Genomic DNA, 25283 nt, shown 5'->3' with positions numbered 1-25283 from the left:
AGCCCTTCATTGTTATTTTCTTCATCAGAGTCTCTGCATTCAGAAGACTCAGGCCACTGAAGGCTGGCTCCTCGGGAAATTCCATCACCTTAACAACAAGAACCTACTGTATAGCACAGGAACTATATTCAGTATCTTATAATAACCTATAATGGAAAAGAATCTGAAAAAGAATATATCTACCAGGTTGGCCAAAAAGTGCCTTCGGTTTTTTTTTTTTTTTTTTTTGTAAGTACGCGGACCTCTCACTGCTGTGGCCTCTCCCGTTGCGGAGCACAGGCTCCGGACGCGCAGGCTCAGCGGCCATGGCTCACGGGCCCAGCAGCTCCGCGGCATGTGGGATCCTCCCGGACCGGGGCACGAACCGCCGTCCCCTGCATCGGCAAGCGGACTCTCAACCACTTCGCCACCAGGGAAGCCCTTCAATATTAAAATGGCTACACAAAAATTCACCAATTTCGATAACTCTTTTTTAAAATGCATGCTGATATGACAGCTGTCACATACAGTCTAACAAAATCATTTTGAATGAAGTTAAAGACAACTAAGTGCTACTAGAGCCATCTTACGGAAAAAAACGAACGAACCTTTTGGCCAACCCAATATATATATTACACAACGTTGTAAGTTAACTATACTTCAATTTTCAAAAAATAGTTAAAAAATTCCATCACCTTAGGGGAGACACTCTGCATGAGGGGTCCAAGCTAAGAGGGGCAATAATGTTTCTGCAAAGGTCCCCAACTAACATCTTGATTCAAAAAATATCTATCGGGCTTCCCTGGTGGCGCAGTGGTTGAGAGTCTGCCTGCCAATGCAGGGGACACGGGTTCAAGCCCTGGTCTGGGAAGATCCCACGTGCCACGGAGCAGCTGGGCCCGTGAGCTACAAATACTGAGCTCTGCGCGTCTGGAGCCTGTGAGGCCCGCGACAGTGAGAGGCCCGCGCACCGCGATGAAGAGTGGCCCCCGCTTGCCACAACTAGAGAAAGCCCTCGCACAGAAACGAAGACCCAACACAGCCAAAAATAAATAAATGAATAAATAAATTTATAAAAAAAAAAAAAAAAAAATCTATCGTTTGTCTAAACCAAGTGCCAGCACTAAATGCCAAGCCCTGGGTTGCTGATGTGACCATCACATGGTTCCTCAAGTACTCTAGTAGGTGCAGGAGGCAAATGCAGATGCAGAACTACAGTCCATAGTGAAGAGGACTCTTACAGAGGAGACAAGGACTTGGGGGAGCTCTAGAGAAAAGAACAGCTAGCCTTGTAGTAGAGAGAACATGGGGCTGTTTCTTACAGGATTAACAGAGTCGCCAGGCAGATAAGTGCAAAAAACAAAAACAAACAAACAAACAAAAACTCCAAATAAAAAACAGTTTGGGCAGCTGTAACTATTTGAGCAGACACTCTGGGCAGAGCAGAGATTTTTCCTGGGGACTTGCCTTATCTTCCCAACCAGGAGAAAGATGTAGGTGTTAGAAGCCAGCATGCCCCATGAGGAAGGGGACAAGACCCAGATCCTATCCCCAGCCAGAGCATGGTGCATTAATAAATGGTGCTCAGGGAATTCCTTGGTGGTCCTGTGGTTAGGGCTCTGCGCTTCCACTGCAAGGGGCACGGGTTCGATCCCTGGTGGGGGAACTAAGATTCCTCAAGCTGCACGGCCAAAATAAAAATAATAATAAAGTTAAATAAATAAATGGTGCTCAATAAGTGGCTGTCCAGAGGCTGGATGGATGCTGGACCCGAAGAGAAGATATGGAGAACAGGATGATGGTCTGCAGATATTTAAGTAGATGTTTTGTGGAAGAAATCAAAGACTTCATCAATTGACTCCAGAGGTGGAATTAAATTAAAGGGAAGGAAATGGGTTTGAAGAACAGTTCCCATTCCTGGATTTGTTCTTACTTGCACATTTGTCTAAGTAGTAGCTTTCTTTTTTTTCTTTTTTTTTTTGCGGTACGCGGGCCTCTCACTGTTGTGGCCTCTCCCGTTGCGGAGCACAGGCTCCGGAAGCGCAGGCTCAGCGGCCATGGCTCACGGGCCCAGCCGCTCCGCGGCATGTGGGATCTTCCCGGACTGGGGCACGAACCCATGTCCCCTGCATTAGCAGGCGGACTGTCAATCACTGCGCCACCAGGGAAGCCCTAAGTAGTAGCTTTCTAAAGATTAGAGGCCTCAGTGAGAATTCTTTTTAACTTTTTTTTTTTTCTGGCCTCACAGCTTGAAGGATCTTTATTCCCCCACGAGGGATTGAACGCGGGCCCCTGGCACTGAAAGCGTGGAGTTCTAACCCCTGGACCACCAGGGAATTCCCTCAAAAAAAGTTCTTAAGTGCTACCAGGACTCTACTCTCTTGGAGCTGTGAAGGCGGTTTGGGAGGAGACAACGTCAGACAATTACACTGTAACTTAATGTCAGCTGTGAAAAGGGTTATGAAGGAGAAGCGTACAGTGCTATATGCTCTCATAACGGGGGCACTGGTCCAGTAGTTCTGAGTAGGGGACACTGGAGATCTTGAGGACAGTGTTAATTAAGGGAAGAGTGCTGGTTGTAGTGAGGGTGGGGTGGCAGAGACAGGGCTCTAGGCAGTGGAACAGCCTGTGCAAAAGCCCAGAAGAGAAAAAGTGCAGGGCTTATTTAGGGAACAAAGATCCTAGGAGGGATGAGTAAGGTAAGGCTGGAGAGGTATGCAGGGATTAGACCATGTAGGGCTTAGTTGGCCACAATTCAGATTTTGAGGGTATGGAACACAGTTTTTGTTTGTTTGGCTTGCAGGATCTGGTTCTCCAACCACGTATTGAACCTGGGGCCATGGCAGTGAAAGTACCGAGTCCTAAGCACTAGACGCCAGGGAATTCCCTGGAGCACAGTTGTTGTTGGTTTTTTTTTTTTTTTTTTTTTTTTTTTTTTTTTTGCGGTACGCGGGCCTCTCACTGTTGTGGCCTCTCTCGTTGCAGAGCACAGGCTCCGGACGCGCAGGCCCAGCGGACATGGCTCACGGGCCCAGCCGCTGCGCGGCATGTGGGATCTTCCTGGACCGGGGCACGAACCCGTGTTCCCTGCATAAGCAGGCGGACTCTCAACCACTGCGCCACCAGGGAAGCCCCTGGAGCACAGTTTTTAATTCACCAGTTTCCCCAGTACCTACTAGATTAGTGGCGCTCAAAATTTGATGAAGGAACTACTTTATCCTGAAAATAATGCCATTCACTTTTTAAAAGTATTTTTAAATTTTTAATTTATTTAATAAATTTATTTATTTTTGGCTGCGTTGGGTCTTCGTTGCTGTGCACGGGCTTTTTCTAGTTGCAGCGAGCAGGGGCTACTCTTTGTTGCAGTACGCGGGCTTCTCATTGCAGTGGCTTCTCTTGGTGCGGAGCACGAGCTCTAGGTGCGCAGGCTTCAGCAGCTGTGGCACGTGGGCTCAGTAGTTGTGCCTCTCTGCCTCAAGAGCGCAGGCTCAGTAGTTGTGGCGCACGGGCTTTGTTGCTCCCTGGCATGTGGGATCTTCCTGGCCCACTGCTCGAACCCGTGTCTCCTGCATTGGCAGCCGAATTCTTAACCACTGCGCCACCAGTGAAGCCTTTGCGGTTCACTTTTACCCAGAACAGTGACACATAATTGAATTTGTTTCCTTTTTCTCACCTGAAAAATGAGGATAATTGTCATGGCGAACATTCAATAAGGTAATGCACTTACTTCCAGGGGTTAGCCAGCTTTCATCACTGAGAGCCGTGTTATTAGTGAAATGGCGTTCGACATCTTCCTAGAACTCGGGGTAGTTTTGAATGTTCGTTTAGAATCTGTTAGGGGTAGGTTGGTTGTGTGTGCTGAGTGGAAGGTGACGCTAGGGGCCTGGGGCTGTCCGGGTCGAGGTTGGGTTACTTCCTTTACTAGATCGGAAGCCGAGAAGCCGGAGGCCAAGCGAAGGGGCAGCTATCTGGAATTCGCTCGTCTAGAGCTCCGCCCCGCCCCGTCCCGCCCGTGGTCTCTTCCCAGTGTTCCGCCCCTCCTTCACTTCACGTCATGCCCCGCCCACTGGCACCTCCCCTTCCGTTCTATGCTGCGGCTGCGCAGTCCGTACCATCTTCTAGACTCCTCGGTCCCGTTGCGTCCTCTTTGGTGCAGGTTTACTCCAGTTCCAGCATGTGGAGCCGACAGCGGGGCCGCCTCAAGCCGTTATGCTGCGGGGTGGAGGAGCTACGGTGCCGCCGGCGGGAGCGGGAGGCAGGTGCGGGCGGGCGAGGGAACACGGGAGGATGAGGGTATGGCGGTCGGAGTAGGGGTGAGGCGGCTTCCAGGGTTGGAGATGGGTTCTGGGTCCTGGGTGCCCCTCCCATGATCAAGCGGCTCCTTTGCTCCCAGCACTGCGGAAGGCACGGAGAGAGCAGCAGCTGGTCAGCAAGAGGCTGCTGAGAGACGAAGCCTTGGAGGAAGCCGAGGAGGGATGTGTGGCCGTGATCTTCGGGGAAGCCGAGGTGAGGGGGCAGGGTGCTTGGTGAGATCCACACCAGGTAGCGGCAAATACCTTCTCTTGTACTCGAGGTCCGCCCCCAAACCTGAACGCGGTCCCTTCAACAACACCTTCCGTCTAGTGGGCCAAGCCGGAAACCAGGGAATCACCCTCGACAACTCTATCCCTCATCCCCACATCAATACATCATCAAGTCCTAGTCCCCCCCTCCTTTTTTTTACCTCCTAAAGAGCTATGGAGTCTTTTTTTTTTTTTTTTTTTTTTTTGCTATGGAGTCTTTTAAATGGCGTTGCTATCACGATCGCCACCACCCTCTTCTCTGAATACTTAACAGCAGCCTCCTAACAGGTCATCTGCAGAAATTTTGCCTCCTCAAGTTAATTCTCTATACATCAGTCAGATGCGTCTTTTAAAAACACAGAGACCAAAATCCTTCCTGTGATCTACACAGTCCAGCATGGTCTAACCTCTGCTACTTCCAACCTTATCAGTTCACTCATTTCAGACAAATTGTCCTCTTTTCAGTTCTTGGAACAATATACCAGGCTCTTTCCTGTCTCAAGGCCTTTGCATTTGCTGCATCTAAAGTGGGTCTGCAGAGTATTAATCATACTAATTGTTTGCTTGTTACCGTTTCTCCAACTAGACTTTAAATCCACAGGAACCTGGACCTTACTTGTCATCAGTGAAAACTCAGATGCCTATACAGTATCTGGCATATAGTAGATGCTCAGTATTTATGGAATAAGTGAACGAAAGAATTTGTTTCAGCTCATTTATTCATTCAGCAAGCATTGGGTATCCCCTGTTTATATTATGTTTACATATATAGTTTACAAAGCACTTATACCTAGGTTATACCATTTATTCATTGTGTGCTTACTTTATACCAAGGCACCTATGCTGGGTACTGAGGTACAGAAAGGTGAAGAGCGAGTCCCTTTCTTTGACGTGTTCACAACCCATTGAAGGAGACAGATGTGCTCCTACCTGTCATGAAGGAAACATGAGGCACAGTAGAAACCCCTGAGTCTTCCAAAGGGAGCCAGAAAGAGCTAACTTCCCGGAGGCAGTGAGAGCAGAAATCTAAAGGAAGTGGAGGATCTGGGGAGGGTATTCCAGGCAGAAAGAATAGATTATGCGCAAGCTTGGAAGCATTAAAAAACACGTCATGTGATGCGCAGTGTTGTTGCAGTGTCGGTTGCATGGGGAGAATCGCTAGAGGGATAGGTTGTGTCAGGCTGAGAGGTTTAAATGTTATCCTTGAAATAACACAGTAAAAAGGCAGAGTAGATGTTATGCTCTTTTCTCAGGTGAGAAACTGGGGTTTAGTCCCCTGTAGCGTAAGTGGCAGGGCTTGTATTAAACCCAGTTCTGATTCCCTCTTCTGTCCACTCTACTGCAAGGTTGGCACTTATTGGCCATATTACTGTGAATGATGAGTTCTAGGAATAGTGCCATATTGAAGGGCTCACAGCTGAAGTGGGAAGAGCAGAACTCATGCCTTGCTTTCTGGCAACTATGTGTTGCCATCTCTCTTCTCCCTGCCCTGGGCTCCAGATCCAGCAGTTCCTGCGGTTAGCCCAGCGGGGGACAGAGGAAAAGGAGAGAGAGGGGGCTCTGGTCAGCCTTCGGCGAGGCTTGCAGCACCCTGAGACGCAACAGACCTTCATCAGGTCAGTGCGGGTGGTGTGAGTGTGTGGCTGGGTCTCTGAGGGGTGGACAGGAGTGTGGGGGGGATGGGCCACTGGCTGAGCAGGGCTCTGGTGCTCACTCATGTAGGCTGGAGGGCAGCATTCGGACCCTAGTCGGGCTCCTGACCAGCAACCAGGCCCTGCTGCAGCTTGAGGCGGCTCGGTGCCTTCATGAGCTCTCTCACTCTGAGCAGTCTGCAGTAGTTGAGGCCTGCCTGCCAGCCACTTCCTACCTTCTCACCTACCTCTCCGGTCACAGCTCAGACTTTATAGTAAGCCCTGCCCCTTCCTACCTTGTTCTTGGTTTGGATTTAAAAATTGTGCTTTTGGGTCCAGTTTGAGCTGGCAGGTAGGCAAAAGAGGAAAACCTGTTTCTCCTGATGCCCCCAGCCATACACATACCCATCATCTCCCATTCCCCTGTGCCCCGATCCTCAAGGACAGGTATGCTCCAGCTTCCCCACTCCCACCCCTACCCCACCCCGGCCTGAGACAGGCCAAGCCCAGTGCTTTTGTTGTCCTGCTGTCAGGAGCTCTGTCTGTATACACTGGGTAACCTGATTGTGGAGAGTGAGGCTGTGAGAAGGCAGCTCCTGCCACAGGGCATTGTTCCGGCCTTGGCTGCCTGCATCCAGGTAAGTGTCCACCTCCTTGCTTCCTCTCTGGGCACCCCTCCCCTCACGTCTCTCCACATGCCCCACCTGCTTTGGGTAGGCAGCTCCAGCCTCTGCTCTGTGCTAAGGGGTTGAAAGTCTCAGGAAATCTTATGGCCTAGGCTCCAGAGTCAGATCCCTACTCTGTCTGCTTCTAGTCTCCCCATCTGACTGTGCTGGAAGCTCTTGGATATGCCTTGTCCCAGCTTCTGCAGGCTAAGGAAGCTCCAGAGAAGATCATCCCGTAAGTAAAATTGAGTCTCCAGATGTGTGTGCAGGTGTGACCTACTTGGTAGTGTAGCTCCTGATGCCTGATCGAGTTTTGTTTCCAAAGCTGTTGCACATTTCAACCCCATGTGCCTGACTGGGAAGAGCTTTGGGTTTGGACGCTTTCCCACCTGCTCTCAGGGTTTGGGAAGAGTGACTGGCATCTTGCCTTCTGTGGTTCCTACTCACAGCTCTGCTTCTACTGACAGCTCTGTCCTGGGCTCCACTCTCCCACAACATATGCTGCAATTGTTGCAACCTGGCCCAAAGCTGAACCTTGGAGTAGCTGTGGAGTTTGCCTGGTGCCTTCACTATATCATCTGCAGGTAATAGGTCAATTGGGGAAGTGCCACAAACCTCCCCTGGGGCTTCCTTCCATGACACTCAGGTTTTTGAACTTTGGTTTCTGGAATTGTTGTGGTGAGTTTTCCTTGTTTTATGGTCCTCTCTTCTTGGAGCTCAGGAAACCCACAGACCTAGGCCATTTGCCACCTTAAAGGTAGGATTGACCGAGTAGTGACTACTTGCTTCCTATTGCCCAGCCAGGTCAACAATGCCCTGCTCATCACCCAGGGTGCTCTGTCCACCCTGGGGCTGCTGCTGTTGGACTTGGCTGGGGCTGTCCAGAGAACTGAGGATGCAGGACTGGAGCTGGTAGGTGAAGAGGACAGGTCAACCTCTGGGTGACCTTTCTTTTTACTCAGCTCCTGCTCCAGTGTGCAGGTTGCCCCTTCCTCCTTAAACCTGAACCCTAACTCGTCTTTGCAGCTGGCATGCCCTGTGCTTCGGTGTCTAAGCAACTTGCTAACAGAGGCAGCAGCAGAGGCTGTGGGAGGGCAACTGCAGCTCCGAGATGAGCGTGTTGTGGCAGCCTTATTTATCCTCCTGCAGTTCCTCCTCCAGAAACAGCCCAGCCTGCTTCCTGAGGGCCTCTGGCTCCTTAACAACCTCACTGGTAAGCACCATAATCTGCCTAGGTCTGGGCCTTTAGATACTGGGAATAATGCCTCATGGCCTGGGCTGACAAGGGTAGGATTGGGAGTGGGTTGGTTTCACGCCCCAGTTGGAGGAACTTCACCCTGACATTTTCCCTTCCAGCAAACAGTCCTAGTTTCTGCACCTCCTTGCTCTCCCTGGATCTGATTGAGCCCCTCTTGCACCTGTTGTCTGTATCTAATGTGGTGAGCGTGTTGGTAGGTATTGGGGTCACTTGAGTCCAAGGTCTGGTGGCCAAAGTGTAAACAGTGGGAGCAGCCCTGAGCCCTCAGAAGTGCCCTTAGCTGAGAGCTGGCAGGTGGTGTGGTATGGATGGCTTCAGGGCCAGACCATCAGTCATAGACCAGACAGTCTAGGTGTGAGTCCCTAAACTGTAATTTACTAGTAACTAACCTTGGGCAAATCAACTAACCACCTTAGGCTTCAGTTTCCTCATTTATAATTGGGAATAGTAATCCTACCTGAGGGTGGCTGAGGGGATTACAGAATATGCATATAAAACTGCTTGGCACAGTGCCTGGGCATGTGGTCAGCATTCCACAGAAGCTATCGTTAAAATCTTTGGTTTTCATCGTTTGTGGTGACTGTGTACATATATTTGTCTGCAGGTGCTCACGGTTCTGTGCAACGTTGCAGAGAAAGGTCCTGCTTACTGTCAGCGTCTATGGCCAGGGCCCCTGCTCTCCTCCTTGCTGGACACGTTGGCCTTCTCTGACACTGAAGTAGTAGGCCAGAGTTTGGAGCTGCTGCAACTGCTGTTCCTCTATCAGCCAGGGGTGGGTTTCTGGCCTTAGTCCCCAATCCTTCTGTTCTGAAGCCTCTGGTCTCACCATGGCCCCTTTCCTTCCAGTAACTTTAGTCATTGCTCTGGGCCTGGCTAGCCTATGTGGGCTCCAGGTCCGAACTTCCATACTCTTGTTGGGAATGCATTCTTCCAAGAAGAGGTGGGCTAACCCATAAGGCTGTGGTAATTGCGTGTTAGCACTGAGGGACCCAGTGTTGAATCCTTTTCTTCCCTGCTCTCAGGCTGCCCAGGCCTTCTTGCAGCAGTCAGGGCTGCAGGCCCTACAAAGGCATGAGGAGGTAGCACAGCTCCAGGATCGTGTGCATGCTCTCCAGCAGACAGCTCTTCATGGGTGACTTGACTTCTCAAAGTCATGTACTCCACTCCCCATCTCCCCCACTCCCCAGCTTCCTGGCCCACAGAGCCCCTTTGGGAGGTTTAGAACCATAGTGACATCATGCCCTCTGCTCCCACACCTAAGCCTAAGTTAAGATCTCTGGATCCCAGCTCCTCCTGTTTTACCCAGCAGTGTCCAGGTGGGAGGACCAGAGGGAACCCAGTGTGGCCTACTTAATCTGGGTCCATAGAATCTCCTTTTTTCTTGTTCTTTTTTTTTTTTTTCTTTTCTTCAGCAGCTGGTGGCTTTTGATGGGACGGAATAAAATAAGTTTTATTTTTATATTCAGCTGCTTTGCCTCATTTGATTGCACAATAAGGGGTAGTCGGTGGAATGAGAAACAGAACATCCTGAGACAGCATTTTCAGCACAAGCTTTATAAAGAGCAGAAGAACACATTTCTCCACATTGTACTCAGTCCAGCAGAGCTCAGGCTCTGGGGCTCTTGCTATCCTCAGTGGAGGCTTCAGGCTTTGCCACGTAGCACATTCTCCAGGGCTCTGGTTACCTGATCAGCACTGAAGTTGTTCAAAGAGACATTCTTCTCTTGGCCAAATGCTGAAGAGAGAGGGAGGTGATTAAGTATCCGCTCTGCACTGTACGGGCTACCAAAGTATAATACTGTCTTCAACTTACAGTCTTGGTAGGATAGGAAGGGTAGTAGAATTTCGGCTGATTCTGGGCAGTCATAATGGGAAGGAAAGTGTTTCAGGAACGTTTTAAGGGGCATGGTAGGCATTTGTTATTAACCATTGTGAGCAGTGTATTACATGAGCCTGCCTTTTAATGGTGCCCATTCAGTGGCTCCCATTGTTCATCTAAAGTTATTTGTGTCCATCTCCTTCTCTACTGCCTTTTGGGAGGAAAACCTTTGTTCCTCCTCCAAACAATGTTTAGTGCATGGCATACTGCAGTTGTCCACTGTTATAATGGATCTGCCTTGGGTGTGACTCCCTGCCGTCCTCCAGACATTGCTAGGGTGAGGTTTAGTTAAAAGCTGTGATTAAAAATACCATTATTCAGTGAGTATAAATATTTATTGTGTGTCCCTATGTGTCAGGCAGCATGACAGTTATTTTCGAATTGTGGTAAAATGACACATTAATAAGTATGTGGTAAAATTGTATAGGGTAAAGGGGCAATGTTACATAACTGGCCAGGGAATGCCTTTTTGAGGAGTTTGAATTATAACAAAGAGCCAGCCATGGAAGTCTGGCAGAAGTGCAGTCTAGGAAGGGGGAACAGAGGTAGAAGCTCAACCCTGTTATACATACTAGCTGAATAACCAAAGAATCCACCCCTCATATTAATTAAGGTTAAATGAGATTTAGGCAGGAAAGCACTCAGCACAGGGCCTAGCAGTAAGTGCTCAACACAGTCATTATTTTAGGTTTTTACTATTGAGATTCTCACTCTGTCTGGACCGGCACTGACCACACAATTTGGAAGGACCTACACTGATGGACTGGACCAGCATCCCTTCTCCCCTATCTGAAGCCTGTTCTGAATTACAAAGACGACAGCTTCTGATCCCTATGCAGGACAGGGCCCGCCTCCACATAGATGTTATTGGGACACAAAGCATCCTGTAACTCTGCGAATGTATATTTCCTTATCTGCAACGAGGTCAACAGCAAGTCCGAATTCAGACCCTGAACAAGGTTTCTGTGTGACCTTGGGCGGCCGTTTCTTTTCTCGAACCCTTGTTCCTCCACCGGGGTCTCAGGTCCCCGGCGTCCTGTGCTCACCGTAGCGGGCCCAAAGCTTGGGCTGCACATCGGAGCACTCGCGGATTAGGATGGGCAGGTCGGGGTTCGCCTTCTTCAGCTCCACATAGCGTTTCTCGATGAAGTCCCTGCAAGGCCGAAGAGAGCACCGTGCGTGCGGTGTGGGCGCGGGCCTCCTCAAACACCCGGGAGGTCGAGGTCGTGACCCCAGCGTCCCGAAGCCCGCCCACCTCACTGGGCCGCGCCTCACCTGACTCCCAGGCTTCCGGGCGAGCGCTGGCATAAGTGGATACGAATCTCACGGAGGCCCGATTTGGCACGGATCCCCCTACTCGCTGCAGCAGCCGCCATCTGGGCTAGTACCAACTCATCCGCCCTAGACCTTCCGGCCAAGTGATCCTATCAGACCAGCCGCGGACGCTCCAGCCCCGGGATAGGTTGGCTGACGTAAGGGGAGGGGCCAAGTTTAGCCAATGCCATAAAAGCATTGCAGGTCAACTCTTATTCGGATTTCTCCGCCCTCCGTTGCGGCGGAAAAGCTGGGGCACGAAAGGCACTGTGGGTAGACTGTTGAGGTGCATTGTGGGGAGTCGCCTGTAGCTGCCGTGTTGTTGTAGGGTCCTCGGTCGTTGCTGGGTTGAAGTACCGCGGACGAAATGCCGGAGCGAGATAGTAAGGCTCGGGGCATCTGCCCTTTCTTCCCCGCGGGACTCGGGACACTTGGCGCGTTATTTTGGCCTCAGAATTTAAGCCGGCTGTGTGCGCGAGGGTGGAGGCGGGCCGGGATGTGACGCTTGTAGCCTGGCGAAGCAGTTGGGCCCCGAGCGAGGCCGGGCAGCTCCAGACTGTCCCTCAGTCTTGTCCTTGCCCCAACCCACGACAGATGAGATTTATCTGTGAACCACCCCCAGACCCCGTCACTTAATTTTTGGTTCCGTAAATTTATCTTTCGTGTAGTATCTTAGGTGTCATCTTCAAGAAGTTTTTGCTGATCCTCCAGCGCTGGTTTAGGGGCCCCCTCCTCTGAGCTCCCATAGCTCCTTGTATTTTCCTACTTCAGCACTTGTTACCCTGTATTGTCAGTGTCGATGTTCTTGCCTTTCTTTCTCACTAGATTGTGAGCAACTTAACTCGACAGGAAAAGACGTCTGTATTGTTCACTACTAGATCCCCAACTTTTGCACAAGACCTGACTAAAGAGATTGATTAACATCAATTCCTTTTCTTAGGCGAGCCGTTCTCCAACCCTTTGGCCCCAGATGGCCATGATGTGGACGATCCTCACTCCTTCCACCAGTGAGTGTTTTGATGTAGAACCATGGGAATGAGCTGGGTAATGAGTAAAGTAGTGGTGGTGGTGGTGGTGGTGAAAGAATTCTGAATGTCTTGTCAGCAAGGATGACCAAAAAAATCATACCGCTTGCCTCTTTATCTTTGTGAACTTTAACTGGATCAGGCCAACTGTATAAGAGTATTAGAGGGGAAATTATGGCAGGGAGAGTGCTAGTTTTTAAAATTGATGTTTAATTACACGTTATATAGGAATTAATTCTTGTAGAAAATTAAAACATCAGAATAAGGGTAATGTTGTCTTTGATAACATCCCCAATTCCATCCCCTTTCTTAGAGGTAACCACCATTACCTTTTTTACACTTATCTTTTTGTCCTACTCTTTTTAAATGTATTTGTGTACACACATTCATATCTGAGTAAAATACATCATTGCTTTGTGAATTAAAATATTAAAATTAATCAGTGATATATTGTCTATATATCAACTTTGCCACCTGTGTTGGGTTTTTTTTTAGTAATTTATTTATTTTTGGCTGCATTGGGTCTTTGTTGCTGCACGAGGGCTTTCTCTAGTTGTGGCAAGCGGGGGCTACTCTTCGTTGCAGTGTGCAGGCTTCTCATTGTGGTGGCTTCTCTTGTTGCGGAGCACAGGCTCTAGGCACGCGGGCTCAGTAGTTGTGGCTCGCAGGCTCTAGAGCGCAGCCTCAGTAGTTGTGGCGCACAGCCTCAGTTGCTCTGTGGCACGTGGGATCTTCCCGGACCAGGGCTCGAACCAGTGTCCCCTGCGTTGGCAGGCGGATTCTTAAGCACTGTGCCACCAGAGAAGTCCCATCCTCTCACTCATTCTTGATTTATAAAACTTTTTTTTTTAGTAGCCGCGAGCAGTGGCTACTCTGTTGCAGTGTGCAGGATTCTCATTGCGGTGGCTTCTCTTGTTGTGGAGGACGGGCTCTAGGTACGCGGGCTTCAGTAGTTGTGGCTCGCGGGCTGTAGAGCATAGGCTCAGTAGTTGTGGCACACAGGCTTAGTTGCTCCGCGGCATGTGGGATCTTCCCGGACCGGGGCACGAATGTGTCCCCTGCATTGGCAGGCGGACTCTCAACCACTGCGCCACCAGGGAAAACCTTTTTTTTTTTTTTTTTTTGGCAGGTGGATTCTTAACCACTGTGCCACCAGGGAAGTCCAATTTATCAAACTTTTTAATCGTTAACAGTCTGATGCATTAAAAGTGGCATGTTCTTTGTTTTAATTTGTTTTTCTCTGATTTCTAGTAAAGTGAACCATATTTTTTACATATTCCTTTTCCAATTCTTATTGGGTACTAATTTATAAAATTTTCGCCCTCTAGATCAAAACTCACTAATGAAGACTTCAGGAAACTTCTCATGACCCCAAGGGCTGCACCTGCTTCTGCACCACCCTCTAAGTCACGTCACCATGAGTAAGTTCTGGGGTGATCCAATCTGTTTCCCATCTCCTTCCTATGGAAAATTTATTGAACTAGTTATCTTAGGAACTGGAAAGCTAGTTCTCTTTTGAGGTCCATGGTTCTGATTCTCTGCCTTTTGAGATTGAAGCTCCAGGAAAGACTGGGATGCTGTATGGATCTCATTTTTTAAAAAATATTTACTTATTTATTTGGCTGTGCCGGGTCTTAGTTGTGGCACACGGGATCTTTTAGTTGCTGCATGCAGGATTTTTAGTTGTGGCGTGTGAACTTTTAGTCGCGGCATGTGGGATCTAGTTCCTTGACCAGGGATTGAACCTGGGCCCCCTGCATTGGGAGCATGGAGTCTTAGCCACTGGACTACCAGGGAAGTCCCATGGGGATCTCATTTTTTCTCAGAGTATGTTCCATGGACCATTTGTACTAGAGTTGCTACTGGTGCTTAAATAAGTAGATTTCTGGGTCTATTCTAGCCCCACGGACTCAAATTCTAAGGCAGATATTTGGGAATATATAATTTTAACAGTCCTTCAGGTGGTTGTGATGCTTTCTAAAGCTTGAGAACCACTCACCTACAAATACTGACATGGATCTCTGCCTGATTGAAACTGGTCAGCTATTGCTGTGGTCAGTATTCTAAGCCTTTCTTCAGTCCTCAAAGCCACTTCTTGGGGTTTCTGGGGCTGTGGCAATATTTCACAATCAGTGAATTTCTTTCTTTTCTAGGATGCCAAGGGAGTACAATGAGGATGAAGATCCAGCTGCACGAAGGAGAAAAAAGAAAAGGTAAAGGAAGGATGGAAGAGTGTTGGGTTTTATGGTGGATACTGTTCTGGGAAAAGGAGTAGGGGCTAGTTATGAGGCAAGAGACTGAACTTTTCCTTTCTTGTCTTGAGAGTCTTGCTTTAATAGTGGAGAGGAATGATATTTAGAATGGCTGTTTAGGGCTTTGGAGTCAGCTTGTGTTTTAATCTCATCTTTACCAGTTTCTAGCTGGATGCTGTGGGCATTTTGTTTAACCTCTCTAATCCTCAATATTTTTATGGGTGGAATCAAGATAGTGATAATAACTGTTACCAGGTTGTCATGAGGATCAACTGTGATAGTCCATGTAAACACTTAGTACCAGTGCCTGGCATATAGTCACCACCCAGTTAATTTTGGCTGCTGTCAGTTATCATTGTCATTGCTATTATTTATATGATACGAAGCTTCCTAGACCTGGTACTTTGCTTTTTTCTCTTTTCTTGAGGAGGACTGGCAAGGAATGATATATTTTCAGGTGATATTTGGAACGTGATAAAAACTCAGAGACTTCCTGGTTGCCGTATGGTAAAGTCTCACTTGTAGAGACTCGGTGATGTAGAGTTAGGTGACATCAAAGGATTCTGAAGTGACAGTTGGAGTATACTATGGTGGCATTAGAACAGTGTATCTGTGAGCTGGAAGATGCTGTAGTTCTGTTTTTGAGGAATATCAAGAGGTGGCCAGCAGTTCTATGAGGACATATATGAGCTTTCAGCATAGAGAGTTGGGTGAAGGTATAGGGAAACAGGCAGGAACAGTTCTGCTGAGCCTTACACATTTGCCTTTCCCTGGTCACAGTTATTATGCCAAACTTCGCCAACAAGAAATTGAGAGAGAAAGAGAACTAGCAGAGAAGTACCGGGACCGTGCCAAGGAACGGCGGGATGGAGTGAACAAAGATTATGAGGAAACTGAGCTGATCAGCACCACAGCTAACTACAGGGCTGTGGGCCCCACTGCTGAGGCGTGAGTACCGAGTGGGCCAGGGCATGGTTCCCTCAGCATTGCAAAGTCATACAATGGCAGTATGAATTCTTCCTCACATTTTCCTTGCTCTGGAAAGCCATTTCCCCATGCCAAGCCATTTCAAGAGGCACTTGCCACCCACAAAGGATGGTTCTTATGTGGCCTCTTTCATTCTACAGGGACAAATCAGCTGCAGAGAAGAGAAGACAGTTGATCCAGGAGTCCAAATTTTTGGGTGGTGACATGGAACACACCCATTTGGTGAAAGGCTTGGATTTTGCTCTGCTTCAGAAGGTGAGCTTGGTTGGTAGATGGCGAGTAATACTAGCATGCTGAATGCTCACCTTTTGGGGTGAGGAGGGAGACTGCTGTTAGTTCAGACCATGTAGAAGAACTAACGGTGTCCCCTCTGTAGGACTAATTGCTATTCATCCTTCAAGTCTCAGCCTCAGTTTTATCTTCTTGGGTAAACAAACCTTCCCTGATCACCTGTGTATTGTTAAGTCTCCCCACCCCTCACCTCCCACTACCTGCACCCTTGCATAGCTCTTCTGTTTTACTTACAGCATTTATCACACTTTGTTGTTTAATTGTTTAATTTGTCTGTCTCTCTTTTTATAAGCTCCATTAGGGCAAGGACTATATTGTTTTGTTCAGTATTGAGTTCTTAGTTCCTGGCACAGTGTGGTATAATGGTGTTCAGTTAGGATATGTAAAGTGAATAAATGTCTAAACCTTACTTGCTTTCCTGTTAGGTACGAGCAGAAATTGCCAGCAAAGAGAAAGAGGAGGAAGAACTGATGGAAAAGCCCCAGAAGGAAACCAAGTAAATAAACATCAGGGAGAGCTTGAGAGTTTAGAAAGGAGGGGCCAAAAGTAGGAACTCATTTAGCAAAAAATGTTCTTTTTGTCTTTTCAGGAAAGATGAGGATCCTGAAAATAAAATAGAATTTAAAACACGTTTGGGTGAGTACAGAATTTCTACACTAGTGGCTGTGCATTCCAGGGGAATTGTAAGGAATTTAGTGCTCTGGATGGAATATGCTTCCCCTTTCCCTCAATCTACTTTTATCTCTTTTTTGTCCCCAAACCAGCTACTTCCCACAAAATACTCTAATAGAACTCAGATGTAGACTTAGTTATTTCATATATATTACTAATATCCCCTCAGTTAGGTTGGAAGCTCTTTCAGATTTGGGCTTATCCATATGGGAGGTAGCATGGTTGATGATTAAAAACTCAGAATTCAGAAACCTGCATTTGAATCCTGTAATGAAATCACACTAAACATGTGATTTTGGGTGCAACCAACTTAACTTCTCAGCTTCTGTTTGTCCACTTGCAAAAATGGGGTTAACGTTCACCTCATGGGATTACTGGGACGAAGAGAAATAATACATGCAACATGCCTATCACACTGAGCATATAGTAGAGCTATTTTTTCCCATCTTCATCAGTATTACCTTAAACTTCATCCTTCTTCCTCACAGGGCCTAATACAATGCTAGGCACATAGTGCCCTTGAGAAGGCAATGTAGGAAGGGTGGATAAGAGCTCAGGCTTTGGAGTTAAACGGCCGGGGTCCCATTCTTTGTTCTGTCGCTTAGTAGCTATAGGACTTGCAATAGTCATATGACTTAAGTGGTAGTAAAACCCTTACTTCTCAGCCTTAGTATTCTTATCAGCTAAAAGGAGATAATAATGACCACCTCACAGGGCTGTTGTGAAGACTGAATGAAGCAAAGCAAGCATAACAGTTGGCATGGTGGCTGGCACACAGTAACCACTTAGTAAACAGTAGCTGTTATTGTAGAAGTTTCTCACTGGCTACTTGCTACTCTTTCTCTTTTTTGTAGGCCGAAATGTTTACCGCATGCTCTTCAAGAGCAAAGCATATGAGCGGAATGAGCTGTTTCTTCCAGGCCGCATGGCCTATGTGGTAGACCTGGATGATGAGTATGCTGACACTGACATCCCCACTACTCTCATCCGCAGCAAAGCTGATTGCCCCACCATGGAGGTGAGTGACCCAAGTCCCGAGAGCCTGCTATGTGAGCCTCAAACCTGGGAATCAGCTTCACTTCTGCCCTGAGCCTCATCTACCACATTTAACCAAGGCCTGCCCACCTTTTAACCTCCTAAATCTCAGTTGAATCCATTCACTTTTCTCTGTCTCCACCAATAACACAATAACATTCCAGTCTAAGCCATCATCTCTTGGGACTTCCCTAGTGATCCAGTGGTTAAGACTGTACTTCCAATGCAGGGAGCATGGGTTCGATTCCTGGTTGGGGAAATAAAATCCCACATCCTGTGCAGCATGGCCAAAAAAAAAAAGTCATCATCTCTTGTTGGAACTATTAAAAGGGGCTCCTAGTTGGTTTCCCCACTTCCACTGTGGTTCCCTTCCAATATTCTATTTATTTTTAGTATTGTTGAGATGTAAGTCACATACCAAACAGTTCACCCCTTTAAAGTGTACAATTCAGTGGCTTTTAGTATTTTCATAGAATTGTACAACCGGCATCAGAATCAATTTTAAAACATTTTCATCACCCCGAAAAGAAACCCTGTACTCTGGCCGTTACCACTCCCCACATCTTTCCGTCCCCTTTTCCATTAGCATTTTTACACATGGCCAGAGTGATCATTTAACAGCATGACTTTTTCTCATCATGGTTTAGAAGGTTTTTTTTTTTCTTCCTTCACTATTGTCATTTATTTTTTTTTTAAGATAATTTTTTAGAGCAGTTTAAAGTTCACAGCAGAGCTTCCCTGGTGGTGCAGTGGTTAAGAATCTGCCTGCCAATGCAGGGGACACGGGTTCGAGCCCTGGTCCAGGAAGATCCCACATGCCGTGGAGCAACTAAGCCCGTGTGCCACAACTACTGAGCCTGCGCTCTCGACCCCACAAGCCACAACTACTGAAGCCCGCGTGCCTAGAGCCCATGCTCCGCAATAAGAGAAGCCACCGCAATGAGAAGCCCGCGCACCGCAATGTAGAGGAGCCCCCGCTCGCTGCAACTAGAGAAAGCCCGTGCACAGCAACAAAGACCCAATGTAGCCAGAAATAAATTAATAAATAAATTAATTAATTAAAAAAAAAGTTCACAGCAAAATTGAGAGGAAGGTACAGAGATTTCCCATATATGCCCTGCCCCCGGTTTAGAAGATTTGATGGTTTCTTTATTTTATTTATTTATTTATTTATTTTTTTGGTTTCTTTATTTTTAAAAAATATTTATTTTATTTTTGGCTGCATCGGGTCTTAGTTTTGCAGGATCTTTGTTGCAGTACATGGGCTCTATAGTTGTGGTTCACGTGCTCAGTAGTTGTGGCGCAGGGGCTTAGTTGTTCCATAGCATGTGGGATCTTACTTCTCCAACCAGGGATAGAACCCGTGTTCCCTGCATTGGAAGGTGGATTCTTAACCACTGGACTGCCAGGGAAGCCCCTTGATGGTTTTTTAGTGTTAGGATAAAGACCAAAATCTTTTTTTTTTTTTAATTAATTAATTTATATTTGGCTGCATTGGGTCTTTGTTGCTGTGTGCAGGCTTTCTCTAGTTGCGGTGAGCGGGGGCCCCTCTTCAGTGTGGTGCCCCGGCTTCACGTTGCAGTGGCTTCTCTTGTTGCGGAGCGCGGGCTTTAGTAGTTGTGGCTTGCGGGCTCCAGAGCGCAAGCTCAGTAGTTGCGGTGCACGGGCTTTGTTGCTCCCTGGCATGTGGGATCTTCCCTGACCAGGGCTCAAACCCGTGCAGGCAGATTATTAACCACTGTGCCACCAGGGAATCCCAAGGCCAAAGTCTGTATCATGGCTTGTGAGGCTCTGTAACTCCTGGCCTCTCCAGCCTCTTTCTACCATGCTTCCCAGTTTATTCTCCAGTCATCCTGGCTTTCTTGAATGTACTAGATTTACTTATGACCCAGGCCGTTGTATGCTGTTTCATCTGTCTGGAATATCCTTTTACAACACCTCCTTTCCCTGTCTTCACCTACTTAATTCTCACTTTTCCTTTAATTTGTTAATTTGTTAAGTAAATGAATAAGTAAATGAAGAGAGTCCTGCTCAGTGGGATAACATTCTTGCTCCTTGGGGGTTTTCAGGCCCAGACCACACTGACCACAAATGACATTGTCATCAGCAAGCTCACCCAGATCCTTTCCTACCTGAGGCAGGGTACCCGCAACAAGAAGCTCAAAAAGAAAGATAAAGGTAATCTGGAGAGTTAGGGAGAGAAACCTTACCCCTGGAGGGGCATCTAAGATGGAACCAAGGTCTCCTGGAGCTTCCAGAACATTGGGAGGCTCCTGGGGACCAGAGAAAAATGGGAGCAGTGGAGCATTAGCAAGGGATGGTTACATCCAGGTTCTGTCTGCTTGACCCACCCAGGAAGCAGTGGTCAGTTTTGAGGCTTGAGGAGGGGGAGTATGGGGTAGCTTTTGTTGTCCCATCTTTTAAACAGAAGATGTTTAAAAGGGCATTGAGAACTGAAAAGCATGTTGAGGCTGAGTGGGAAATAACTCAGGAGTGTCTTCCTCACTCCTCTCTTTATGTTACAGGGAAAATGGAAGAGAAGAAACCCCCTGAGGCTGACATGAAGTATGTATCCTAGCCCTTGCCCCCTGATCTGAGGGAGGAAGGGCCTCTGGGTTTCCTGTCTTTGGCATTTGGGGGAGGCCTTGGTGTGAGAATCTGGAGAAATGGCCAGGGGAAATGGAAGTTTATGTGACCTTGTCAGCTAGGGATCTCTGTTTTCCTAGTATATTTGAAGACATTGGGGATTATGTGCCCTCCACAACCAAGACACCTCGAGACAAGGAGCGGGAGAGATACCGGGAACGGGAGCGTGATCGGGAGAGAGACAGAGACCGTGACAGAGAGCGAGAACGCGATCGAGAGCGGGAGCGGGACCGAGAGAGAGAAGAAGAGAAGAAGAGGCACAGCTACTTTGAGAAGCCAAAAGTGGACGATGAGGTGAGATGTAGTCCCGGGCACTAGGTGGCGGAGCTGCCCATCTCTGTGGCTGCCCAACCAGGTACAAAATCCCTCTGTTATATAGGTGGCTCATGGTTTCACAGCAGCAACTGGGTCAGTTAATCCAGGGTGGGAACCATCCTGGAAATGGGGGCAGGGGGTAGGGTAGGGAATTGATTTAAACTTGAGGGAGAGATGAGTGGGCATCCCTCCTGGTGACACTCACTTCAGTTTCTGTTTTCTTTCTAGCCCATGGATGTTGACAAAGGTGAGTTTTACCCATGGCATCTTGCATTGGCTCTGGCAGTGCTGCTTTCCTCTGGGCTGAGAGTCTGACCCAGAACTCAGAGTTGCCAAGGGTGGGACTGGGGGACTTCCTAGTTCTGGGTTCTCGGAAGATCCGTGTCTTGCTTTATGGAATAGACAGAAGATGAGTCTGGAGTTCTGTCTTCCTGGGCAAGGGCAGGGCATATTTGCTCTGTTTGATATAATTCTCCCAGCTGTGGGGTTCTGAAGACGTGGGGCAGGTTGAGTGGACAGTATTCTGGGCACACTAGTACATCTCAAGCAGAGTAGCTCATTTTGAATTGGAATTTGATTAAAACTTTGTTAGCTAAAGGGTTCTGTTGCTTAAAAAATGTTGTTATGAAAGGCACAGGTGGGAAGTGTGTTGTGGGGAAGAGGTTGTAAGCTCCTTATTTCAAAGTCTGAACAGAGTTCTCTTTCGCCCAGGACCCGGATCCGCCAAGGAGCTGATCAAGTCGATCAATGAAAAGTTTGCTGGATCTGCTGGCTGGGAAGGCACTGAATCATATCCTTTATTTCAGCGTGTTCATTCCAACTCCTCCTGCCTCCCTGCTTCCCCACAATCTCCCCGCCCCCATCTTGCTCTTTCCCTTTTGTGCTGAATTTTGGCAAGGATGAAGTCATGACTTTCCCCTTTCTCAGAGGACTCATTCATGTTCACAGCCCTCTCCTTAGAGTTTTCATGTTGGGGCTTCTAGCCCTTGGCCCTTCCTGCTTGAAGTTTTTCTGCTATTGGGAGAATTATTTTCTTTAACATAACGTATGCTGAAGAAGCCAGAAGACAAGAAGCAGCTGGGAGATTTCTTTGGCATGTCCAATAGCTATGCTGAGTGCTACCCAGCCACGTACGTGAGACTCTGTTACAAAGAAGGGAGGCTGGGATGATTGCAGAACAAGGTGGGGGCGGGGGAGTGAGGTGTAAATTTGATTTGTTGGGACCCAGGGGTACTTCTTACTGGGTAAAGTATTCTGTTAGGCTCTGAGTGGGAGGCCTAGGAGGGGTGGTTGTTCCTAGGCATATAGCCTCTTAGTGGTAGGTTTCTGCATGAACCATAGGAGTCTGGGTCTGCACTATCTCTTTAACTGTTGCTTCTCTTTAGGATGGATGACATGGCTGTGGACAGTGACGAGGAGGTGGATTATAGCAAAATGGACCAGGTGTGGAGCTGGAAGGATGGGTGGGGACAGTTAATCTTTAGCGCATATCCCCTTCCCTCCTCCCAAATGATCTGTTTCATTTCCTGGGCCTCATCTTCCTTCAGCTGCAGCAATAGGAACAGCAGCATTGTGGGGTCCTGGGCAGCTTGACTGTTTTAAAGCATCTGTACAAAGTCAAATGAGATAGGGCCATAAATATATTACTTTTTATTTTCTGTGAAGTGCCAGGCTTTGATTTCCATCCTAGGGAGTAAGCAGGCCTTTAGTGCACATGTAGAAAGGGAAGAAGGAATTTCAGTTTTTAGAAAATAACTGGAAAACAAACAAACTGAGTTTTATTCTAGCCAGGATTGACATTTTCCTCTAAGCCTTAAAACAAAAACAAACAAACAAAAACACCAACAAACACTAACACCATTAAGGGTAAAGAAGTGTCATATACTTTTCCTTGTTTTCTCTGTACTGCAATGCTTAATAGCATGGTTTAATTCTATCTTGGAGCCTTGCTTAACAACCTGGCTCTGCCAGGTATTGGTTTTGTGACCAAGCCAACTTATTTTACTGCTTTTTCCTCAGTTTCCTCATTAGAAAAATGGAGAGAACTATAGTTCTCTCTTAATAGAGTTTTTGAGAGAATTAAATAAGATACATATTTAGTGTTCAGAATGATGCCTGGCACATAGTAAGTACACAGTTAACATTTATTATTGTTTATTAGGGTAGGATTTATGAATGATAAAACCTGGGATTATGGGAGAGCCTGGCTTTAATCAAGGGCTAAAATCTCATTTCCACTGACATCTTTTCCTTCCCTGCCCCCCATTCTGTCCTGCAACAGGGTAACAAGAAAGGCCCTTTAGGCCGCTGGGACTTTGATACCCAGGAGGAATACAGCGAGTATATGAACAACAAGGAGGCTTTGCCCAAGTGAGTCTTGGTACTAAATACAGCTAAGAGTGAGGAGAGGGATGGTGGTGGGGGTGGACTAGCCCACAGCAGGTTAGAGGGTGTAGTCTGGCTGAAACATTCTGAAATCGGTTCTCTGCTCACCGGGTCTCCTGGGAACACCTTGCTACTGCTATTCAACCTCGGATGCCTTCTTCCCTCAACTGCCCTTTTTTTCCCTCAGGGCTGCATTTCAGTATGGCATCAAGATGTCTGAAGGGCGTAAAACCAGGCGCTTTAAGGAAACCAATGACAAAGCAGAGCTTGATCGCCAATGGAAAAAGATTAGTGCGGTAAGTGGGACTGGTTCTGGGTGGGAGAGCTTCAGCTGGGAGGAGATACTGGCCCACAGATTCAGGAACAGGCAGTGGGTCAGAGAGCCATGGACGTAGGAGAGAGGTCAGCCTTGGGTCTCAGGTGAGCTTAGACTGGCAGCATAACCATCAACTATAACTGTTCTTTTTGCAGATCATTGAGAAGAGGAAGAAGATGGAAGCCGATGGGTGAGCAGCATTATTCTTCCTCTGTGAGACTGGTGAGAACTGCTTAGTGTATTGATCTTATGCTCATTTCTCTTTCTATTGCAGGGTTGAAGTGAAAAGACCAAAATACTAATCTCTGGTTCCAACCCCAAGAATAATCTCCACAAGGATGTGCTCTCCACTGCTCGCTTTCTACAATTCCAGAAAAAGTTGCACGATGTTTTTTTTTGTGTGTGAATGTATATAAAATTTCATTGTATAATCTTTTGGTTCCATTAAAATTGGTTAACCTGCTCTCTTATCTTCTCTATGTTGAGGGCCCAGATGCACCAAGAGGGCTACTAATTTCATATACATGTGATTTTATAAAAATCACATGGAGAAAGTCAGCTCAGTCCTTTCCTGAGCTGTGGCTCTAGATTGCTAAGCAGGACATATACTAGCCAGGGTGCCCAATGGAGGAGGGAAGAATGACCCTCACTGTCAGGCAAGAGGTGGGTAGAGAAACTTAAGGATGATTGGTCTTAAATATCAGACTCATCTGGGCCCATCCGGGGACCTAGTCTTAGGGCAGAGGTTCCCTGGGAATTAGGGTCAGCCCAGTGGGCTGCCAGTCTGATCCCAAGGTTGTGCAGGACTGGGCTCTAGGTAAAGGCACCTGATGAGAAACACTCCTGGGAACAAAAACCCTTCACAAATTTATGCCCTTCTGGGATCTTTAGTAATTCCAAGCACAAATCACTGCTTACCTGGTTGAAGGGGAAGTGCCTTGGAGAATCCCTGTCCTAGACCAGAAGAGTTTAGTGCCCTTCAACACACTGAAAGTTTGCCAAGGCCCAGGGTGGGATCGCTGGCCTCCAAATCACTCCATCCCCACCCTTTTCTTCCTCTTGGCTCATTGCCAGCACTTTGGTCTGGTACTCATTAGCAAAGGTCACCAGTTCTTTCTGGCTGGATCCATAGCTGCCACTGCCTGCCCTGAGCTAAGACCTGTGGGCTTACAAGATCCAAGAAGAGCTAGATGGCTACTTTAGCCATTGCCTTTGGTTACTTTCACCTTGGCAGGGCAAGAGCTTTTTGAGGAAGCCAGCTTTATGCACGGCGCCTAGGAGGCTGAAATTGGGCACTGTCTGCAATAGCACCTAGAATGGCTAATTTCAGACAGTAGGTGACACCCTGATGTCATGGCTGTAGGCAGCAGTCACAATTAGGAAAAAGGTCACAGAGACCCACCTGGCTCAGATGAAGGTACCTAGAGGGTCACTAAGATCGAGACCTTCTGGGGGTTGACTACCAGTTTAAAATAAGTTTCTGCAAGAACCACCAAGCCTTGTGGAAGTAACCAAGATCCAGACAGGAGCACATGCTCCTCCTTATCTGCCCCACCATACACAGTGCTCTCATCTTTGTGGAACCTTTGGTAACCGGGATGTCCAGAACGTCAACTGTTGTGCCCATTTTTCCTTTTCAGCAACTCCTTGACAGCACTGAGCACTGCTGGCCCAGTCCCGCTGAGGGTCTGTAGCCAAACGGTAGGAACGGGCGGGGCGCTGTTGCTTTGGCCACGAGGATGTTCGGCATGGAGGGCTGCAGCTTAAGTGTGTGCGCGTACTGCCTGCTGTCTACGACCCCCGCAGGTCAAATTCTCGCGGCGTGGGCTTTTGTCTCTTACTGACCAAACTGGCTGTCGCTTGTCTTGGTCTTTCACCAAACCATGAACGACTGGCGTCCCGCTCTTCTCTCCCGAAGGCAGGCAGTCAGTCATCCTTTACTGATTGCGGGAGACACTACCAAACTGTCAGCACCGCTCAGGAAAAGGGGAAAGAACTTAAACGCAGTTCTCGACTTTACGTGAAGTGACCAAGGAGGGGACTGATGGATGCGCCGTCTATCTGACACAGG

The 25283-nt window shown here is 47.7% G+C and overlaps 3 protein-coding genes across 8 annotated transcripts; 2 read left to right on the top strand and 1 right to left on the bottom strand.

The window, feature by feature from the left end:
* Positions 1–4067: 4067 nt before the first annotated feature.
* On the top strand, positions 4068–9560 carry TMCO6 (transmembrane and coiled-coil domains 6). 6 transcript variants are annotated; one of them, XM_032627926.1, is made up of 12 exons: positions 4068–4238; positions 4373–4485; positions 6042–6157; positions 6264–6447; positions 6706–6810; positions 6987–7072; positions 7305–7421; positions 7638–7749; positions 7864–8050; positions 8194–8288; positions 8700–8867; positions 9118–9560. In XM_032627926.1, the coding sequence occupies exons 1-12, from the start codon at positions 4154–4156 to the stop codon at positions 9229–9231; spliced, it is 1482 nt and encodes a 493-aa protein (XP_032483817.1). In that variant the 5' UTR covers positions 4068–4153; the 3' UTR covers positions 9232–9560. The 6 variants fall into 6 exon arrangements, with proteins under 6 accessions (XP_032483817.1, XP_032483818.1, XP_032483815.1 ...); XM_032627927.1 differs by having other exon boundaries at positions 4076–4238; positions 7287–7421; positions 7987–8050; positions 9118–9556; XM_032627924.1 differs by having other exon boundaries at positions 4077–4238; positions 7287–7421; positions 8194–8276; positions 9118–9556.
* On the bottom strand, positions 9519–11385 carry NDUFA2 (NADH:ubiquinone oxidoreductase subunit A2). Its single transcript, XM_032627930.1, has 3 exons — positions 11250–11385; positions 11021–11127; positions 9519–9830 (listed from the first exon to the last, which is right to left on the bottom strand). Exons 1-3 carry the CDS (start codon positions 11348–11350, stop codon positions 9739–9741), a joined length of 300 nt encoding a protein of 99 aa, XP_032483821.1. The 5' UTR covers positions 11351–11385; the 3' UTR covers positions 9519–9738.
* Positions 11386–11488: 103 nt separating this feature from the next.
* IK (IK cytokine) lies at positions 11489–23675 on the top strand. The gene is made up of 20 exons (XM_032628740.1): positions 11489–11671; positions 12229–12295; positions 13642–13734; positions 14467–14526; positions 15346–15513; positions 15693–15807; positions 16269–16339; positions 16433–16479; positions 17370–17533; positions 19620–19728; positions 20076–20115; positions 20277–20490; positions 20740–20758; positions 21223–21301; positions 21561–21641; positions 21897–21954; positions 22793–22881; positions 23084–23192; positions 23368–23402; positions 23487–23675. The coding sequence occupies exons 1-20, from the start codon at positions 11656–11658 to the stop codon at positions 23512–23514; spliced, it is 1662 nt and encodes a 553-aa protein (XP_032484631.1). The 5' UTR covers positions 11489–11655; the 3' UTR covers positions 23515–23675.
* The last annotated feature ends 1608 nt before the right edge of the window (positions 23676–25283 follow it).

This window comes from Phocoena sinus, chromosome 3 (assembly GCF_008692025.1).
Source record: "Phocoena sinus isolate mPhoSin1 chromosome 3, mPhoSin1.pri, whole genome shotgun sequence".
Taxonomy (NCBI): Eukaryota; Metazoa; Chordata; class Mammalia; order Artiodactyla; family Phocoenidae; genus Phocoena; species Phocoena sinus.
The sequence above is the reverse complement of the archived record's forward strand: the minus strand, read 5'-3'. Positions and strand labels throughout refer to the sequence as shown.

What these genes read in the sequence shown, in the direction of transcription:
- TMCO6 (XM_032627923.1), top strand. Translation starts at nt 4,154, where the DNA reads ATGTGGAGCCGACAGCGGGGCCGCCTCAAGCCGTTATGCTGCGGGGTG. An exon ending in TGATCTTCGGGGAAGCCGAG is followed by an intron (nt 4,486 to 6,041) that starts GTGAGGGGGCAG and finishes CCTGGGCTCCAG; the next exon opens with ATCCAGCAGTTCCTGCGGTT. An exon ending in GTCACAGCTCAGACTTTATA is followed by an intron (nt 6,448 to 6,705) that starts GTAAGCCCTGCC and finishes TCCTGCTGTCAG; the next exon opens with GAGCTCTGTCTGTATACACT.
- NDUFA2 (XM_032627930.1), bottom strand. Translation starts at nt 11,350, where the DNA reads ATGGCGGCTGCTGCAGCGAGTAGGGGGATCCGTGCCAAATCGGGCCTC. An exon ending in CCCGGAAGCCTGGGAGTCAG is followed by an intron (nt 11,128 to 11,249) that starts GTGAGGCGCGGC and finishes TCGGCCTTGCAG; the next exon opens with GGACTTCATCGAGAAACGCT. An exon ending in CAAGCTTTGGGCCCGCTACG is followed by an intron (nt 9,831 to 11,020) that starts GTGAGCACAGGA and finishes CTCTCTCTTCAG; the next exon opens with CATTTGGCCAAGAGAAGAAT.
- IK (XM_032628740.1), top strand. An exon ending in GATCCTCACTCCTTCCACCA is followed by an intron (nt 12,296 to 13,641) that starts GTGAGTGTTTTG and finishes TTCGCCCTCTAG; the next exon opens with ATCAAAACTCACTAATGAAG. An exon ending in CTGATTGCCCCACCATGGAG is followed by an intron (nt 17,534 to 19,619) that starts GTGAGTGACCCA and finishes GGGGGTTTTCAG; the next exon opens with GCCCAGACCACACTGACCAC.